This window comes from Anopheles arabiensis, chromosome 2, assembly GCF_016920715.1.
Source record: "Anopheles arabiensis isolate DONGOLA chromosome 2, AaraD3, whole genome shotgun sequence".
Classification (NCBI taxonomy): Eukaryota; Metazoa; Arthropoda; class Insecta; order Diptera; family Culicidae; genus Anopheles; species Anopheles arabiensis.
The window spans coordinates 45,868,838-45,886,095 of NC_053517.1; the positions used below are offsets into that span (position 1 = coordinate 45,868,838).

General features: G+C 46.6%; 2 protein-coding genes across 2 annotated transcripts; one reads left to right on the top strand and one right to left on the bottom strand.

Moving 5' to 3' along the window:
* Window positions 1–56: 56 nt before the first annotated feature.
* LOC120900246 (nucleolar protein 6) lies at window positions 57–4,135 on the top strand. The gene is made up of 4 exons (XM_040307001.1): window positions 57–2,726; window positions 2,807–3,435; window positions 3,518–3,811; window positions 3,892–4,135. Exons 1-4 carry the CDS (start codon window positions 179–181, stop codon window positions 4,015–4,017), a joined length of 3,597 nt encoding a protein of 1,198 aa, XP_040162935.1. The 5' UTR covers window positions 57–178; the 3' UTR covers window positions 4,018–4,135.
* On the bottom strand, window positions 4,126–16,884 carry LOC120900252 (myogenesis-regulating glycosidase-like). The gene is made up of 5 exons (XM_040307014.1): window positions 15,696–16,884; window positions 5,450–6,329; window positions 4,810–5,374; window positions 4,580–4,736; window positions 4,126–4,495 (listed from the first exon to the last, which is right to left on the bottom strand). The coding sequence occupies exons 1-5, from the start codon at window positions 15,895–15,897 to the stop codon at window positions 4,296–4,298; spliced, it is 2,004 nt and encodes a 667-aa protein (XP_040162948.1). The 5' UTR covers window positions 15,898–16,884; the 3' UTR covers window positions 4,126–4,295.
* Between the last annotated feature and the right edge of the window lie 374 nt (window positions 16,885–17,258).

Genomic DNA, 17,258 nt, shown 5'->3' on the forward strand with positions numbered 1-17,258 from the left:
GGTGTAAGTAGATGGTGTAACTTTCACCTGTCATTCACCGCATGTTTCCAGCGCTGTCAAAATAAAAACAATGTGCGCGTAGCGAAAAGATCTTTTCCCGGCACACTTGCACCCATTCGCGCGTCCGGATTAGTGAGTATTTAGCTAGCAAAAAGTGTTAATTTCCCACCTAGCGAGGATGAACCGAGTGAAAAAGAAACCGAGCGGCAGTTTGGTGCTGTTGAAGAAAAAGAAAAGCAAGAAGCAACAAGTGCCCGTGGATTCGGACAACGAAGCGTACGACTCGATGGTCGACAACGGTACCGATGAGGATGATGATGATGACGACGACGGTGGCGAACTTAATGGTGCCGGTCAGAACGGAAACGCTTCCGGGGAGGAAAGCGACAGCATGGACAGCGGCCACGAGAGTGGTGCCTTTGTGCGTGCTCCAAAACCATCGAAGAAGAAGGCCGTCAAAGCGTTGAAGCGCAAAGTGGTCGCACACGAGGACGACGAAGCCCACCGTAAGCGCCTGAAAGAGATGAAGGAACTGTACAAACCGCCGACCATGGAGGAGATAAACCGGCTGAAGGAAACGGAAAACTACTATCACTCGAATCTGTTCCGCATGCAGACGGAGGAAATGCTGAAGGAGGTGCGCGTGCCGTCCAAGGTGGGCCGGTTCAGTCACGTTTGGGTGGAGCAGTTTAAACAATTTCTCCAGACAATAGAAGACGGTGCCAGTGACCGGTGGCTGCACGAGCTGGAGTACGATGGTGTGCAATTTCCACTGCCGTTGGCCAGCATGCAGCACGCGCAGGAAGTGCTCGGCAAGGAACGGTTCCGGTATGTGCAGCAGCACCAGGTGCGCGTGATAGGTGGGTGCGATGGAATGCTGCGCACCTCGTTCGGGAAACCACTGGTCGTAGATCTGCTTATGGTCATGCCAGAGAAGTGTCTTCACAAGGAGGACTACCTGAACCTGCGCTACCACTGCAAGCGGGCGCACTATCTCTGCACGATTGCGGAACGTTTGCTGCAGCAGGCGGGAAACGATAAGGTGGTCTCGAACATTCGTTTCGAGCCACTGAAGGGCGATCATACGAAGCCGGTACTCGTAATGGAACCGGCAGATGAACGATTCGCACGGAAGGTTCACTTTCAACTGCACGTAGTTGCCGATAGTAGCAAATTTCCCAAGAAACGGTTCCTCCCGCATCGGAACAACGTGCGACCGACCATGATCGGAGGGCAGGCGGAAACGGTATCGACGGAGGAGTACGAAAACCTTCCCACCCCGCACTACAACACTTCCATTCTTTATGACGTTCGGTTGGTGAAGAATGTAGAGCTGCTGGAAAGCATCATCCAGTCAGAGAGCGTGCGGGAAGCGATCGTCCTGCTGAAGGTGTGGATACGCCAGCGGCACTTCGACCGAGGCCGGTACGGTTTCGACGGCGCACTGGTCACGTTCTACGTCGCGTATTTGCTGCAGAACAAGCGCATCTACCCGAACATGAGCAGCTACCAGATCATTCGACTGTTCTGGAACCAGCTGGCGGGCAGCAGCTGGGACAAGGAGGGAATTTCCTTTGACAACAGTAGCCGCGAAATGCTGGTCACCTTCTTCCGCTACTACGACGTGGTGTTTATCGATCCGCTCGGGACGCTCAACCTTGCCGCCAATCTGCCGGTGGATCTGTACCGGCGCGTGCGGCACGAGAGTGCACTGGCGATACGGTTGCTTGATAACCGCCAAATTAACTCCTTCCTGGCGCTGTTCCTAGCAAGCTATCCCTCCTTTGCCCAGTACGATCACATAGTGATGGTCAACGACTCCAAGCTCGTCACTGCCACGATTGAATCGTTCGCCGAGGACGCCGAAAAGCTCGATTACTTCGGTGACGCTCAGGCACTCTTCACGCGCATGGTCGAACGGTTGCTAAGGAAAGGGCTGGGAGCGCGTGCCGCCTATCTGGTCCCGCTTGCTAGCACTCTAAAAGAGGGCGAGAGTGCGATGCCGATAAAGCCACGATTGGCGCTTGGACTTTCGCTCAACGGTTCGGAAGCGTTCAATCTGGTCGATAAAGGCCCGGAAGCGATCGATGCGGAGGCAAGCGAAGCGTTCCGCTCGTTCTGGCACGGCAAGGCAGAGCTGCGTCGCTTCAAGGACGGCTCCATCACGGAGTCGTGCGTGTGGGGCGAAACGTCCGACCCGATCGGACAGAAGCGTTTGATCGTGCGGGCGATAGTGAAGTTTCTGCTGCAAGCGCATTTCGATATGCCGGAGAACAAGATCGTATATTTGGCGGAACAGTTCGAGGCCGCGGTAACACCGTTCCCGGTGCAGGAGTTGCACGAAACAATCGAGGAACGCTCGCTAGCCGTCATCCGCACGTTCGATACGCTTGGACGTGTGATGCGCGATTTGGAACGTCTGCCGTTAACGATCAATGCAATTACTGGAACGGATCCGGTGTTTCGCTATACTGATCCAGATCCTCCCCGGCCGACCGCTAGTGGAATGCAGTCCACGAATGGGGAGACGGTATTTCTCAGTGGGAAACCGATCCGTGCTACGATCCAGCTGGCGGCTAGTGGAAAATGGCCCGCCGACCTGGAAGCGATACGACGCCTGAAAACGGCATTCTATCTGCGCATTGCCGAGGATGTGAACACCTCGCGGAAATTAAAGGGACAAGTCCAGGCCCAAGCATACAACGACTATTTGGATGTGCTTTTTGGTAAGTGTGGTACAGGCAGTACTCACAGCCTTACAACACCTTGAAGGTATTTAAGTGAACTTTTTTTTTTGTTTAAATAGAAAAATACCTATTCCGGTTCGAGATTATTCATCAGCGCGAAATAGGCATTCTTCGCGAGTATCTGTCCGCGAACAAGGTTACACGCCTGCAGAAGGACACGGACGAAAGCGTCGCCCTGGAGATGCGGGCCACGATCCTGCCCCAGCTGACCGGCTTCCTGCACGGTTTGCATCAGCAGTACTTCTCCTTCGGGTCCGTCGCTGCCATTGCGAAACGCTGGCTTTACTCGCAGCTAATCGATCCATACCTCTGGCCGGACGAGTGTACGGAACTGCTGCTCGCTGCGCTGTACTTAAACCAACCGTTGCAGCCGCCGATACAACCGCAGACGGGCTTCCTGCGCTGGCTGCAGTTTATCGCTTCCACCGACTGGAGCAAAGAGATGATCGTGGTGAACCTAACCGACAAACTGTCGAGCGAAACGATCGACGAGCTGGAGAAGGACTTTTTCGAACGCCGCCATTCGTTCCCACCGCTCACAATCGTAACGCCGTGCGATGCGGGAAAGTATGGACTGTTTGGACGGAGAGCGCCAACACTAGAAATACTGAACCGGGTGACGCTGCTTGCTAAGGCAGCCACACAGCTGGTGGAAACCGATTTCCGTACGCTTCGCAACAACATTCAGGTATGGTAGTGCCGCGCGGGGTGGTAGTGAAACTCTTAAAACGGGACCGATTTTAGAATTGCATTCTGTGTGATCTGTTTAGGATTTCTTCGAACCATCGGTTGAAGGGTACAACGTCATCATTCACCTGCATGCCCACATCGTGACGCCGATCGGTATACGCAAATCGCATGAAATAGGCGTTCACAAGACGCCGGGTTGGTCAGTTAACTCGACGGACAAAGAGCCGGCAGCGGGGCTCGATCCGGTGCGCTCTTATTTGCAAGAGCTTCGTGAAGCCTATGGGCAGTTTGCCATCTTCTTCTACGACCCGTGTGGCGGTGATCGAATTGCCGTCCTGTGGCGTCCGCAAGCATTGGAAGAAAAACCGTTTACGGTAAGTGCACGTGGCATGGCAAGCGTTGGAGAGGGTGTGTTAATGCAATGCTTATGCTGGTTTCATTTCTCTTACCCCAGACATCGAACGTAAATGGAAGAAAGTTTACGAACGACGGTACACTGCAGCTGAATATCGATGCGTTAGTGCGAGACTTTGAGATCCTGGGTGAAGGATTGGTGAGCAGCGTCGAGAAAATGCACTAAACACAACATGCAATGTGTTTGTAAGGTAGTTTAAAACGACCGACCTGTTTCAGATTATAATTTAAAGAGCAAAAAAAAAAAAGAAGCAATAAAATACATTTCTCTCCCTTCCCATGTACGTCAATAGTTTCTAATTTATTTTGGTTTTTGATGGAAAAATAGTAGGTAAATATAAATCACTATGTGTTCTGCTTACTTTACCATCCAAATTCGGAACCCGGTTTTTCGTTGCTTTGTATAAGGAACTAGCATAATTTGGTTGCGACAGACCGCCCCGCTTAGTTTAGCTGGAACGTGGCAGAGACAAAGTATGGCAGCGTGTCCATCGGTGCGGTGTAGTTGTAAATCCATCGGCCACCTTCGTGCACGCGGTTCGTGTTGCCATCACGCCACGTACCCTTGGGCAGATATATGTCCCGGGTGGTAGCAAACTCCGCCAGCACCGGTGCTACCACAATGTCCTCCCCGAGCAGGTACTCTGCAACATTAGGAAAGGAGCATTAAAATGGAAGGAAGAAGAAAACACCCCATCTCAAAAGGATCGTTGTCCTTTCGATCTTACCGTCGTAGATAGTTTGGGCGATCTTATCGGTTGGATCGAGCCACCAGATGGGAGGATTCACCGGTGTACCGTGCGATACGGCCAGTCGCATCCGCTGGATAATGTAGTCTGAGTAGGTTTCGTGCAGCTGAGCGAATTTCTTCGATATGGTTATACTCTGTGAAAGCAAGCGTTAGGAGGTCGCGGTTAGATACCATTCCATAGGATGACGTACCTTGTTCTCAACATACCTCCTCATCAATATCCCACGGCGTCTTGGAGAATTGTATGCTCGGCATGAAGACGCTCGCCTCCAGCCAGCGTATGAACAGCTCCTTCGTGAGTATATCGTCCCCGTACACGTTGCCACCGATCATGTCCGGCAGCACGAACGGGTAGCCGTTCAGGTTCATCTGCAGCAGGGTCGGTATCAGCGACAGTAGCCCATTGTTCCAGCCCCAGCGTGTGTCGAAATCGAGCATCCGCACAAACACGGGCAGATCCTGCGTTCCCCAACCGGTGCGCACCTCGATCATGCCACCGAAGGCGGCACACATGCGCACGAAGTTAACCGTTTGGCTCGACGGTAGCAGTGCCGTGGGTCCTTCAATGTCGGGATCGGCCGGTGCCCAGCTCGTCTCGCCCGCGTCAAACTTAAAGTTGTCGATGCCGAGCTCCTGCAGTTCGCGCAACCGCCGCCGGTACCATTCGACTGCGTCCGGGTTGTTGAAGTTGATGTAGGACGCCTCGTTTTCGCCACTGTTCCACCACTTGGTGTTGTACCCGATCGTTTCGTTGTGCGATTTCACCAGATAACTGGGGAAGAGGGAGTAGGAAGGTTTTTTTTTTAATTTAAATTGGAATTGCGTATGCAGGACGGGAAGCTCTTACCCCTTGCTGAGTGCCTCCGTGTACCAGGGATCACAGTTTTTGTTGATGAACGGATGCACCCACAGCGTCACGCGGAAACCCATCTCGCGCAACGTTTCCGTCATCTCGGTCACGTTCGGGAAGGTGATCGTGTTGAAGGTGAGCGATCCGTAGCACACCTCCCACAGATCGTCGATGTCGAGCTGGGCGTTCTTGAACCCGTACGCGTTGATTTCGCGCGCAAAGTCCAGCACCGTTTGCTGGCTGATCGGGCGGCGGTAGCGCACCCACGTGGACCAGATCGGTTGCCGTACCATGCGCTCGTCGGGAATGTCTACCGGTTGGTTCAGCACCCGCTCGACCGCCTTCTGGTGCGCTTCGCGCGCATCGGCCGCTACACCGATGCGGTAGTTGAACACAAACTCGTCGTCGTACGTGTAGTAGGGCAGCTCCTTTTTCGCGGTAAACCGTAGCACCTGATCGTTCTGGTCGATAAACAGTGGCACCTCCTTGTCGACGTAGAAGAACACCCCGGCCGTGCTGAGCCAGTAGCGTTCGATGATGGCCGCACTGTGCAGCTCCTTCGTGATGTACGGGTAGTCGTCGAACCGCAGCTTCTCGATCGGATAGTACTGCTCCATCAGCTCCGGGCCGCCGTACCAGTGGAGCGGGGTTTGTTCCGCCCCGAACGTATCGTGCAGATGCAGCACATCGCTACCGATCTGGCCCTTGCGCAGGGTGCGTGAGATACTGAGGTAGGCAAAGCCGGCGCTGTCCTCTACTTCACGAATTTCCACGCTGTGACCGTTACCGTACAGTCGCATACCTTTCGGGAACGTTTCGATGTCCGAGTCGTCCGTGAAGTCATGATCGAAGGTGATCCTTTGCACGCGATCGTCACCTGGTGTTAGAGGTTGAGAATGTAGAACATATGGTTTTTTTTTTTATTTGTGAGCTTATCTTCTCTACAACTGATAAAAAATGTAAGAGCATAACGATGCATTCTTCTTCTTCTATTTGGTCCAACATCCTACGCGGACATGCCGGTCTATACAGGCATTCGAGATTTAATTCATTACCTCGCAGCCTGATGATAATAGTCAGATATAGTCAGCCAGTCAATCCGTACTAAGGAGAGACGGTCCATTCTAGGCTTGAACCCATCCAGGGCATGTTATTGAGTCGTTCGAGTTGACGATTGTACCACGGGACCACCCCTGACGATGCATAATTGAAACGAATTTGAAACGTAATAATCAGACCGGATTTATCGAACCAGTCCGTGTGCTTACAACAGCTACAGTCAGTCCAAAAAGTATTCGTCTAGCTGAACATTTTAAAGAAAAAGGCGAATTATGGCCGCAATGCGTATGGAGCGATAAAAGTAATGATGAGGTTTGATAAAGAGACCATCAAAACACACGTACTGCTAAAAATGAGCATTAAAATAGTGCAATAACAACTAAATTATTTAAAAAACTAAAAAAACTACGTTTTATGGGCTAACTACTAAACTACTAAACTACTAACTAAAAGTCGTTTTATGGGCGCGCAAAAAGTATTCGTCCATCTAGCTTTTTAATTATTTACGCTGGACAAACACTACGTAGACGTGAATTAAATGTATTATTATCAATCTACTGGTGACTTCCTTCTAAAATAATGCATTTCTGTTGTTTCAATTGCACTTCAAGCGGTCAGAGAGGCACTAAAAGCGGGGGAGTTAAATTATTGGAGCATGAAGGCGCAAATCGTATCTTAATCCTATGCATAACCTATCCTACCCATTTTTTAAGGTTACAAAATGTGTGGGAGGCTTCGTTCCTTCATTTGATCAACGTTTGGCCATTTTCTGACACTAATTTTGTGACAAACTGCCATGAAGGCAGCCATCCTTGACGGTTAATCTAACGAAAGAGGCGGTTTACTGTCCAAAAAATCAAATATTACCTAGGAATCAGTGCATTTTATGATGGCCTATAAGATCAGCAAAATATATGGGTCACATTTGGTTGATGGATCATACTGCGTTTCATTGTAGCTGGTCATGTTATGGCTTGAATGGGTGAGTTGTTACAAACATGTTTTGTTTGAATAATACCATACCCAGAAAGTGGCCAAATCTATTAAGGTGCATCAAATAATTCAAGAAATTGTTTCAAATTAGGCTCTACTAACATATTAAAACATGTTTAAATCGCCGAGGTCATACGGCCGACGTCTACTGTAGCGAAAACAGTCTACTAAGATGCAGCAACAAAATCTCGTGTAACGGTAGCACCATGGTGTCATTATACCAGGGCTCATGGAGGAAAGGTGAGCTAGATGATTCAAATTGATAAGAGATGAGATGAAGAAATATATTCTTGCAGTTTTTAAGTACTTTGGGTGCTAGTTCTGAGAAATTGTACTAAAAAAATACCACATGTTTCAAGAACAGTCAAGCTGGAGAACATACAGAGCATTGTCATTTGCTCAAAGCGCCAAACCTGCTGAAAAAAAATGGATGAAAATGATTTAGTAGACTCTCAATATGATATAAGTTGCCAATTTTTCAATGGAACTTGGCCACGTGGACCAGAAATGCAATCTTTCTACCAGAGAATAATTGGAACAAGTCTTGGAGGATGTGTGGATCAAAACTACGCCTTTTTAAAGGTTCAAATGAGTTCTTGCGTTGTGCAAGTAGTCACCAATAGTCATAAATGCAATAAGAAACAAGATCAGGACATTTTTTGACTCCATAACCTTTGTTTTCTTACGCATATTACGCCAAAAGTCTGATGGACGAATACTTTTTGCGCGCCCATCAAACGACTTTTTTTAGTTTTTTACGTATTTTGGTTGATATAGTACTATTTAAATGCTTATTTTTTAGCAAAACGTGTTTATTGATGGTCCTTTTATCAAACCCATGATTACTTTTACCACCCCATGCCTATTGTGGCCATAATTCGCCTTTTTCTGCAAAATATTCAGCTAGACGAATACTTTTTGGACTGACTGTTGTATAGCTTCAGGTCAGATTAGAGCCAAAAATGAAATTTAACCAATATTTATGATACTATATTTATTTAAAAAAATCAAATTATAACTGCCATAACTTATATGATAAATGTGTCAAATCAATATGACCAAACTGACATTCACTGCTCCCACAAAAAGCAATCAAAACAGCTTATCGCAACATTTTGTGAACTTATTTGTTATTATAACAACAAAGATGTGCCAACGTGCTCTGCTGAAGTAAAAAATCCTTCAATTCCAAGTACAGAAACGGCAGAAAACTGACGGAACCGCCGAAACAGTAAACCAGCTGTGCATTATCATCACACAAATCAGTTGCGAAATTAATGTTTCACATTCCTTCCAGCCTTTGGCCTGTGCAAACGCAGCGCCACCCAAGCCTGCTTTGATCCATCGCCATTAGTGTTTCACCCTTGGGGAAGCTCTCTGACCCAGATATTGCCGGTGTGGATCGATGAGATCGGCTAAGCTAGACAGAGGTCCTAAAATTCCAGTATCGTATCGTCGCTTAGATCATCAGCCCCGACGTAGAATCGTTCATAAATCATCACGTTTTTTAACGGGAGCACACGCCCTACTCACTACCTTCTCGGTCACAGTATGTCCCCCGATGATCGGGGCTGTAGTATGCCACAGAGAAATAATTAATTTCTCCCAAGCGAAATTAATTTCAAGCGTTTGTGCGCTTAATCCTTTCATGCACCATGCGTCTCCATTGGCGTGTGCTGTTGTGGTGTAGTGTGGTATGGGAAAGCGATGGCTAAATAAAAACGAAACGGAAACGAACCACCTCAACTCTTGATCTACTTCAATGCTAGAAAGCGCGCTCTCGAGAGCACTCACACAGGGGGGTGCGGGGGATGCGGTACGAGATTTATGGGCCACGACTTTTGTGAAGGGGAATGGGGCAGGAGCCGGCGTGATTGGCTGGTAGGAACACATCCCATTAATTATGGCCATTTTTCGCCGATTCTTGAGCCAAATGGTGTTTGTGTGCGCGGGCAGACCAAACCGAATCGTGCACAGGATCGTGTTTGATCGTGCGGTTGCGAAATGAAAAATGTACCACGAAACTCGGCTGCAAATGACGCGTACGATGGCGCTTGCCCAACTGTCACGGCCAGCACGTCACGTGCTGAACGCATTCCTGGTTGCGATTGGTTCTTCCTGAGTCGCTTTTGCTTCCCCCTTCATTTTCAATGCAGCGTAATCAATGCAGGGAAGCGTTTCTTATGGAAACTTCTCCATTAAGATCGGTAGGTTGGTAACAATCGGTGACATACAGTAGGGAGCCGCCACGGAGATAGCAGTGGCATGGGTCAGCTTTATCGGTGGAATCAGGTGGTGGTGGAGGGCATTAGACAACTTCTCGTCAACTGTTGACAACGATTGTTTGGAATAATTTATGTGTGTAGCGAATATTTATGACCCTACCACAGCCGTATTGTGATAGCGATTGGGTTTGGGGTAGCTAGATTGTACCATCAAATAGGCAGCCATCCCGAGTTGATAATGGGATCATGTTGTCCGATTGTAAGGATGCGATTTACAACACAGGTTCACAGTAAGAGAGTGCTTAGAAAGTTTTCAGTTCAAATTATATGCCATGGCTAGTTTACTTTGTAGTCGTTGCATGTATTTATATCAAATATTTCAAATCGTTTCTATATGAAGATGGTTTCAAGTTATTTTCCTAGGCTTAATTTGTATGCCCAAATCTGACAAAGAAGATCGATTTGATCGATAACGAAGATAATATCAATGTAGTCAAAAAGATGCAATCGTGTGGAATTCACAATTCTTCCTAAAGCCCAACAATAGAGATAGATGGTACATTTAATATATCAAATGTTTCCGGTCCGGAATCAGTTTCCAGAATCGATTCCGGAATCGGCTCCGGAAATGGTTCCGGAATCGGCTTCGGAGTTGGTTCCGGAATCGGTTTCGGAGTTGGTTCCGGAATTGGCTTGGGAGTTGGTTCCGGAATCGGATTCGGCTCCGGAATTGGTTTCAGGATACGAAATCTTAACCTGTTTCGGAATCGGAACTGGAGCCGGTATTGGAATCGGAATTGGAATCGGTTCCGGAATCGGATTTAGAACCGGTTCCGGAATCGAATTCGTTTCCAGAATGGGAATTGGTTCCGAAATCGGAGTCGGTTTCGGCAACCACATAAGAATAGACATTTGGAACCAATGGTGCAACGTATTGAAAGCCGCAAAGAATCAAAATTTACTTGTAAACGATCCATTCTCATGGAGATTCCCGGACTGATTTCGCTTCTGAAACTTCTTATGTCAATTCATGAACTGATTCTCATTCTGGAGCTAATTCCAATTCTGGAATCAATTCTGATTCCGTTCCCGGAACAAATTGCGATTCCCAAGGCGATTCCGACTTTGGAGCCGATTCTGATTCCGGAGCCAACTCCGGACTCGACTCCGTAACCGGCTCCTGAATCGACTCCTAAATCGTCTCCGAAAACGGCTCCGGAATCAGCTCTGGAATCAGCTCCGATATCAGCTCCGGAATCACCTCCGGATTCGGCTCGGGAATTGATTCCCAACACGGAATCAGAATCGGGTAGGTCCGATTCCGAGCTCCCACCACTAGTCTCCATGGCAGCATAGACAATGCTTCTTATAATACGAATCTCGGTCCAAATAAGATGCTTAATGCGCTACGAGCATGTTGTCAGGTTTGGTATACAAACAAACTGGCATTTAAAACCAAATTTTAAAATATAAAAAAAGTCTGTAGAGTGAATTGTGAATCTATGTTCTTCAAATTTGGCAATATGCTACATAAATGGTACTTTGTGCTTATATCATGTAGTGTAATGTAATTTTAGTTTTAATCTTATTACAACCATAATTCACCACTTTTTATGTTACTTACGGGGAAACTGATTTCTACGGTAAACATTAAACCAACTCTACTTTATTTTATATGTACAGTTTTTTGCTTCGCATCTTGTTTCTACAAGAATAATCATTGGGAGAATTCTATAATTCAGTAATGCAAATAGCAATATAAATGTACCATAATATTCCCCAATTCGACCACCGTATGTGTCTGGTGCAGCGCTGTTTTAGATGTTTTATTTTATTGTGTTTATTGGTGTTAACTGTTTAAAATGGAATGTCAGTCAAACAAGTTTGGGAAGCACTGGAAGTACATAACTGCACAGAAAAACACCGAGGGAAGCAATGGATCCATTTTCCTCCTAATCGTATCTGGCGTGTGGCAACCTGATACGGTAGAATGGGTAAGGTTGTCGCCAAAAGCCACGGCGCCAAACCAATCGACGTTGGCACAACGGGAACAGAAAGGGGAGGAAAATATGCGGTGCATCGTCGAACGAAATCACTTTACAGCGGAATTTCGTGGGGTGTGTCTCTGGAAGGCGGAAACGGCTAGCAATTTACTTTTGGCATCAGTTTTAGATCGTTCTAAAATTAATCCCCCCTGTAGTCAAAAGCGAAAAAAAAAACAACCACCGATTTTAGGCAGGGGTTGTTCGGATCGTACATGCTAAGTTGTTTGGAAAGCATCCACACAACCGTTCGGATTGCTAACCTCACGCTCACGCGCGATCTTCATTTCGTTTGTCAGATTGAACAACACGAGGGGAGTCCATAACGGCCGGGGGATGGGGAGTGGGTCCATCAATCAGTGAGAAATGTAAACATCAGCCCAGCATCAGCACCGCACAACCAATTGCCCCGGAGAATTTGGCTTGTAACGAAACAAACGGTGGCTGCCACACGAACGTTGGCCGTTAACTTGATGTTTTCTGTTTTCGTGTCTCGGCCCTGTCACGGATCGTTTGTTGGCGGTATGGCGCGTTCTGCAGTATGGAGCCGAAAGACATCGACAACAACGGACGTCCGACAGATCCGACGACTGATGGCAATCCATCGGTCTCGTCCATCATCCGAGTGTACACAGTTGCTTGCTGTTTTAGGGGTTTCGGGTGCATGTTTTGTCACCATTCGAGTGGGAAAGTGATAACTAATTTTTTGTTATCTGTTTATGCGTCCATTATGTGACTTGTTGAGTTACTGTCGATGATTTGATGGTGGGTTTTTTTTGCTTGAGAAGTGTTGTTAAAATGCCTTTGCGTTTAGTTATGGATGTAATTTGATGTGAGCATGAATGGAATGATGACTGATTGATATTTTCACTGTAGCTACAATCTTTGAAAACATATCAGCTTTAATTTGCGTGGAACCATAAGTAAATGTGTTATGAAATTACAGGGTTTTTCACTTAATTTTGCAAACTTAGCAACATTTAACGCAACCGCAGCAATTGACAAGACAACGTCATCAGTTGTTTACGGAACGTCATCACGTTTAAGGCAACCTTCGCACTTGATATCACAAGCGCGGTATACAATATCACAATTCCAGTACTACGGATCCAAGCAAGTATTCAACTACATGCGTTTAAACGGATTCAGGTCAATGGACAGCTTGAAAAATTATTTGTTTACAAGTTTTAGAGAAAAAATCGAGAATAATTTTTTACGTATATTCACAATTATAAGGGACGAACACTTTTGCCTAACTCGGCACTTTCGATTTTCATATGTGTGCATTACTTTGAAAACATCTAAAGGCGGAGGTTAAATGATTGCTTCGAGCCGCAAAACCCGTTGTGATATTGTGTACCGCGCTTGTGATATCAAGAGCGAAGGTTGCCTTAAGCGTGATGACGTTCCGTAAACAACTGATGCCGTTGTCCTGTCAATTGCGGCAGTTGCGTTAAATGTTGCTACGCTTGCGAAATCAAGTAAAAACCCTGTAATATTTACACCATTTACAAATGGGGAGCAATTTGCAATTGTTTTTAACATAAAGTAGTAAACAGTATCCTGCTATGGCTAACCAACAGTTCACTGAAAGCCAAGACCATTAGTGGTAAAAGCAGGCCTTGACCGACAGCGGTTGTTGTGCCAAAGACGAAGAGAGATAAATAAACAGTATCACACGGCAAAAGTGCAAACCAAACGCTAGGTATTACTTTGATTGCAAAATAATTCATCCGCTTTTGGATCAGACACGATCGCGAATTGAGTGTTTTGGTAAAGAGAAAATGTAACTTTTCACTTTTCATAACGGACTGGCAGACGAAAGCGCGAGACCGTGAGCGGTTTCGGACACTCCTGAGGCAGGCCAAGACCGCATAGCGGTTGTAGCGCCGGATAAGTAAGTAAGTAACTTTTCATTAACACTTAAGGTAGATGAAACGTGACCTTTTGATCTTGATCGAGCGTTCCGATGCTGATTAGAAGAAACCCTGGATTATTTTTCTGAGTGTAAAAAATAGAAGCAAATACCATTGTTAATGTGCTATATTCGTGCTACCTTCATTACAAAAAGAGGATCTAAACTTTAAGGCAATAAATGAATTGTTTTATAGGTTTCTTATATTTTTGTACTTTGAGCATACAGAGTTTTCCAATTCATTTTCTAATGTGCACATTAATATTCACCGCGAAGAATCACAAATACAATTTTAATTCTTCCAATGCGCGACAAGCTAGACTACGTTTGATACATATTTGTGATGTGTTAAAAATCATGTGAATGCACTGAAAAATTATTTAGAAATGAAATGTGTGACAGCTGTTGAAAAAATATCTCACAGACAGTGAATAATGCTTTTTATAATGGAAAGTGACTTGGAAAACTATTAGGTAATAATTTTCTCAGAAAAAGTTGCTAATCGTGTAACTCAAAGAGCGACTGTATTTCAAGGTTTCTGCTATCTTAAAACTCGATGTTCGGATTACTTGCTTAACTGACACGTTCAGGATAAAAATTGTGGATTACTCCATCAAAAAGCTCCTCAATTCAAGTTGGTTTTCTTTTACTTGTTATAATATTTCCCATCCTCCATTCTAACAAGGCTTTGTTGCACTCTAGCTTATGTCTTTTTCTAGTAAATTGCCTACAATTCGTTATTTTCGGTAATGACAATTCTTCTAAACCGGTAGCTTGAGAACCTTTTGAAAAGATCTTGAAAATCTCGCAACATTCATAATGGACACCGACCACGGCAAAGCATTGCAAATGATGGATGGATAGACAGAACACCAAGAATGCGCACTTACCCCGTGAGATCGCTCTCCCTCGCTTAATGGGTTAGCGTTACATGTGCGATCCCTCCGATCCCACCCAAAAAGGACGATCAAGTTACTCCGTTGGGCGGTGGCCAATCACACATCAACTGCAAAATGTTTGATTTATGCAAAAGCACTATCCCTATTCCTTTCCCGTTCTTCTCACCACACATTAATGTCAGTGTTCTTGACGGCGCGGGAAACAAACCGCACACACAGACACCACACACGGGTGCAAAAGGTAGCCAACGAATTTAAGTTTTGACGAGTGATGCCAATCAGACAGCGGGAAAGGTTGATCGACAACCGCAGCGTTCTGTGGGCGCACCATCTACAATCTGTTGCACTATTGCAACGAGCGTACTCTGGATGAGCTGGTGCGTGTGGAGGTGGGTTTGACATTGTGACTCTGAACCCTGTGCCAAATGCATATCGCCCTATCGTTCGTCTTAATGCATATCCGGCAAATGGATCGACAGATGCCTTTCAGCCTTTTGGCGGATGTGTTGGATGGACTCTGTTCCGATGAGCGTCTCTGGTTGGTACTTGAATGGTAAAGGTTTGTGGTTTGTCATTTTGGATTTGTATCGCATTTTGTTTGCGTGGGTAAAAAGTGCAAGGTTTGTTTGTTTCGCAAGCTAACAAATGCTGATGCAAACAAACTAGAGGCTACTAAGTGGAATGCAATGCAAGTTGTTGCTTCACAAAGACTAAACATGTGGAGTGATGCTTGTAAGGTGTGATTATTTGTTCATCCTTGGCAACTTGCATGAAGGCAATAATACCAAATTTCTTCCACCTTAAACAGCATGTTGTTTTGCTTGGAAGGAATAGGGGCAAGAATAAATATAATTCCATGTTTATTTTCATTCATCAGACATAATAAGCACGTCTGCTATTTATCCATCCACCCGCCAGTGTAGTTAACCGTAACTACCACCCCTTATGCTATTGCTTTCAGCCGTACGAGATGAGATGATGTGGTGCGAGCAACGCCACTTCCGCCATACTATACTATACTTGCGAGGAAAAGAAAATAAACAGATTGCATGCCACTTAGGGCAAGAATGGGAGTGTAGTTGCACCCGTCTCCCACGGACGTTGTCTTACCTCGGTGGATGCTAAGGACGTACCGATGGTCCGGTTGCTCCTCGAGACGTACCTCGATCGAGCTGGCTGCAAAGCGATAGGTTTCACTGATCTCTTCATCGTCCCGCAGCACCAGCACCAGGGTCACGGTCAGTGCCGCTGCCACGACCAACACACCGAGCGTGGACAGTAGGAAGCATTTCTTTGTCACACGGATCGCCATCGTCCACGAGACAGGTTTGGATCACTGCTTCTTTAGCTGCTTCTTCACTGCCGGCGCAAAAATAACCTACCGAAAAACCACTCCAAATAGCGGTGACACTGACTCGCTACTCACGATCGGTGGCCGGACCGGAACGGTGACAGTTTTTCACCGTTTGGAAACCGTATGTCACCTTTCGTTAGGAGGGATGCTTTCGCGATCGCACTGACACTGATACGAAATTCGACCTTACGCTTCTGTGTTGTTTTATTCTCTACGAAAGAATCAAGGTAGAAGAGTGTCTGGAACACTATGTTCAACTGTTGCGCACTGGGATTGGAGTTTGGGGACGATCTTCAAGTGATCCTCTCACGTTCACCGCGCAATCGCGGTTGCACTTCTATCGGTACACCACCGCGTACTAAAGCTGGCGGCAGCTGCTTTTTGGGCACAAGCTAACGTACAATTACACTGCTGCTATCACCGGACGACCTCCCAGACATCACCGATGCCAGGTGAGAGATAGATACGTCCACTGCCTCCGGGGGTGCACATGTTTCCGATTAGAAGCACCTATTCTTTCAAAAACACATTATCTCGGGGAACGGAGTGAGCTGTCGTTATCACACGAGGATAAGTTGTTGTCTGTCCCCTGGGTGGAGTGGGCCTGTCAGTGGGTGACTTGTAGCGGTTCTCACCAAATCCCGAGTTGATTGGAAGCGTTCAGAGGAACCATACTATCTCATCCACGATAATGACATCCCCCCATATCAACGTATAATTACACTCTGTTTTACACCCTTCAGTCGTTGTTGCACACAGACCTATCTAAATATTTTTCTTTTCAACTAGATCACACCGTTTGCTTTTCGAATTCCAAATCCGATCCGATCGACACTCTAGCTCTCGTATGTACGGGATGCTGCACGTCGTCGTCGTCGTCGTCGTACGAACGGAGCTCGTCGATCCTCGGTCCGGCTTGAATCGCGACTGATCCGATCTTCGAAGTGCGGCTGTGGCGTCCACCTTCCTAGGGGCAAACCGATTTTCCCCAGCACAAACACAAGAAAGAAGGGAAAATAAAACACCACATTCAAACAGCGGTGTATGGATGGGACGAGGTACACGGGGGTTCGGTTGCGGCGTACGATCATCCTAAAAAACCCTTGGGTTTTGTGTATGTGTGTTGGTAAAGGTGTCGAAAAAGAGACACGGCGAAGATGCGCACGCTCGTGCCAGTAGGTTCAAAGGTAAACCAAAACACAGACAAGCACGCTACTCTACCCTCTACTGTGCGGGGTGGATCGCTGAAGGGAAAAGCACCAAACATTCATCTTTACATTTTCCCAACACGAACGCGCGTCCGTGTTGGACAACAACCT